The sequence below is a fragment of the Primulina eburnea genome, chromosome 4, assembly GCF_022965805.1.
Source record: "Primulina eburnea isolate SZY01 chromosome 4, ASM2296580v1, whole genome shotgun sequence".
NCBI lineage: Eukaryota > Viridiplantae > Streptophyta > Magnoliopsida > Lamiales > Gesneriaceae > Primulina > Primulina eburnea.
The window spans coordinates 33,017,617-33,020,091 of record NC_133104.1 but is presented as its reverse complement, the minus strand read 5'-3'; the positions used below and the strand labels follow the sequence as shown (position 1 = coordinate 33,020,091).

The 2,475-nt window shown below is 41.6% G+C and overlaps 1 protein-coding gene across 2 annotated transcripts; it reads left to right on the top strand.

The window, feature by feature from the left end:
• The first annotated feature begins 399 nt into the window (after positions 1–399).
• LOC140830968 (dirigent protein 10-like) lies at positions 400–1,832 on the top strand. Of its 2 annotated transcripts, XM_073194590.1 has the most exons (3): positions 400–787; positions 818–1,221; positions 1,317–1,832. In XM_073194590.1, exons 1-3 carry the CDS (start codon positions 550–552, stop codon positions 1,761–1,763), a joined length of 1,089 nt encoding a protein of 362 aa, XP_073050691.1. In that variant the 5' UTR covers positions 400–549; the 3' UTR covers positions 1,764–1,832. The 2 variants fall into 2 exon arrangements, with proteins under 2 accessions (XP_073050691.1, XP_073050690.1); XM_073194589.1 differs by having other exon boundaries at positions 400–1,221.
• Positions 1,833–2,475: the final 643 nt, after the last annotated feature.

The window sequence follows — 2,475 nt, the reverse complement described above, 5'->3', positions numbered from 1 at the left end:
TCTCGATGGTCGCCGAGACGTGAAGTTCACTTATCATTTCCTGATAGAGATTTCCAGGAGACACATTGATCCCCATCTAAGACCAACATGAGTTGACACTATTTAATTACATAATAATAATTCATATGATTTCTTAATTATTACTATCCCTCTCTGTCTCCACCGCTCAGCAATATTTATTGTAAATGACATTATTAAGAATCTGTGGATTATCTTCCCTCGCCATTTAGAATCCTAAGAATCTGTGGATCGTCTTGTGACTTACGAGACTTCATATTTAATGGCGCTGGATTAAAAGATCATATTTCTAAGCTAATAATATATAAGAATGAAATAGTTTATTCAAATTAGTAGCATTAGTTGAGTAATTACCTTCACACCATCACACAACCAAACCATACTCGAAAGCAGTGCACCTAATCCATTTCATCAACTCAACACCAATGCCACTTGCTTTCTCCACTAATTTCGACTCATATATAACCCAAGCCCAAGAATACATTTTCAACACAAATTCATCAAAATTCTGATATCATCAATAGCAATCATATGGCATTTGAGCTCAAGCCCATTATTTCCCTACTCATTTTGGCACTATCAATATCTTGTGCCACCTCGGCTCGACTCCTCGATGAAGGAGACGTGGCCGCTCCTGTTGTAGGTCCCAGTGTGTCTCCTAGCACCACCACCACCATTGGGACCTCTGTACCAGTTGGCGCCACCACTGGAAGTTCCGTGACAGCAGGAACCGCAATTCCCGGTGGCGCTGAAGTTTCAACACCAGTTGGTGCCACCACCACTGGGACCTCTGTGCCAGTTGGCGCCACCACTGGAAGTTCCGTGCCAGTTGGAAACTCAATTCCCGGTGGCGCTGTAGTTTCAACACCAGTTGGTGCCACCACTGGAACCTCAATTCCTGGTGGCGCTGCAGTTTCAGCCAGCCCAGCCGCCGCCGCCGTACCCATAAACTCGGACGATCATGCGTTTACATTCTATATGCATGACATTTTGGGCGGTACTCATCCCTCAGCCTTAGCGGTGACAGGCATTGTGGCAAATCCAGCCGTCGGTGGGCAGGTTCCCTTCGCCAAACCAAACGGTGCAGTCCTCCCGGTTAGCAACGGCATCCCAACCAATAACAACAATGCCGGGATAGTCAGCAACAACAACGTCCCGTTTCTGACTGGTCTTAGCGGATTTTCATCGAACATCATGAGCAACGTAAGATTACATTCCAAAATCACACACTCACACGCATTTTAACAAACAGTCACAATCAATATCCTCTTACATATATCTTCATTAATATCCCACAGCAAAACAACGGGAACAGCTTCATCGGCGGCATGCCAGGATTCCCCGTCCTCAACAGCGCCCAGTTCCCCTCAGGAACCACCCTCCAACAACTCATGTTCGGCACGATGACAGTCTTCAACGACGAACTGACAGAAGGGCACGAACTGGGATCCGGGCTGGTGGGAAAAGCACAGGGATTCTACCTATCCAGTTCCCAAGATGGCAGCAGCTTCACGATGGCTTTCAACGTGATGTTCGCCAGTGGAAGCTATGCCGACACTTTGAGCTTTTTCGGCGTTCATCGTGCAGCTGTGGCGGAATCACATCTCGCGATCATGGGCGGAACAGGGAAGTACGTGAACGCCAAGGGATTTGCGAAGGTGAAGACTGTTCTGCCGGTGAATACGCAGCAGGAGACCGATGGTATGGAGACGGTGCTGGAGATCACGGTTTATCTTGCTTATTAGATTTTATTGTTAATTTGATTTTCGTGTGAATTTGTCGTGATTTGGGTTTCATCATGGGTTTGGACATTATGTGCTTGATTCATTTAATATTTAACAATTACAGAAAAAAAATCTAAATAATAAGAATAAAATTGACGCTCCTCGTTTAAATAAAAGTAACAAAAAATCGTTCCTAAAATCACGAGTTGGATATCAAATTTACAAGGTAATAAAATAAAACTACTGGGTTGAAAAGATAGAAAGAGCATCCATAGATCGAGACGTAGAATTTGAATAAAAAATTAAATCGTCTCGTTATTATCAAATATAAATATAACTATAGTAAAATAAAAAATGATTGATCATAATTAGTTCAAGAAAAAACAGGAATTTCGACCTTTATTTGACATAAATTTTGGTTTAGGTTACCGATTCACCCAATTTAAGTTTTTTCCTTTGAGATTTTTTTTTTAAAAAAAAACAATTTTATACTATCATCTGTAAAATAAGAATACATAATCATCAAGCGCACCCAATTTAAGTTTTTCTGAAAAATAATGTATCTGATTTTTCATTTTAATATTTGTACACATGAACAAAAATAAGTTGTGAGTTTTGAGGGTAATACATATACGGTCCCTATGGTTTCGGACAAGCAAAAGCACAAGCTTACTATTTTTTTTAAGGGTGAGCCTCATGTGAGACCGTCTCACAGATCATAATCTGTGAGACG

Bases quoted from the DNA above. Each gene is read 5' to 3' on its own strand.
- LOC140830968 (XM_073194589.1), top strand. From the start codon at position 550: ATGGCATTTGAGCTCAAGCCCATTATTTCCCTACTCATTTTGGCACTA. The intron at 1,222-1,316 runs GTAAGATTACAT...AATATCCCACAG, and splicing joins CATCGAACATCATGAGCAAC to CAAAACAACGGGAACAGCTT.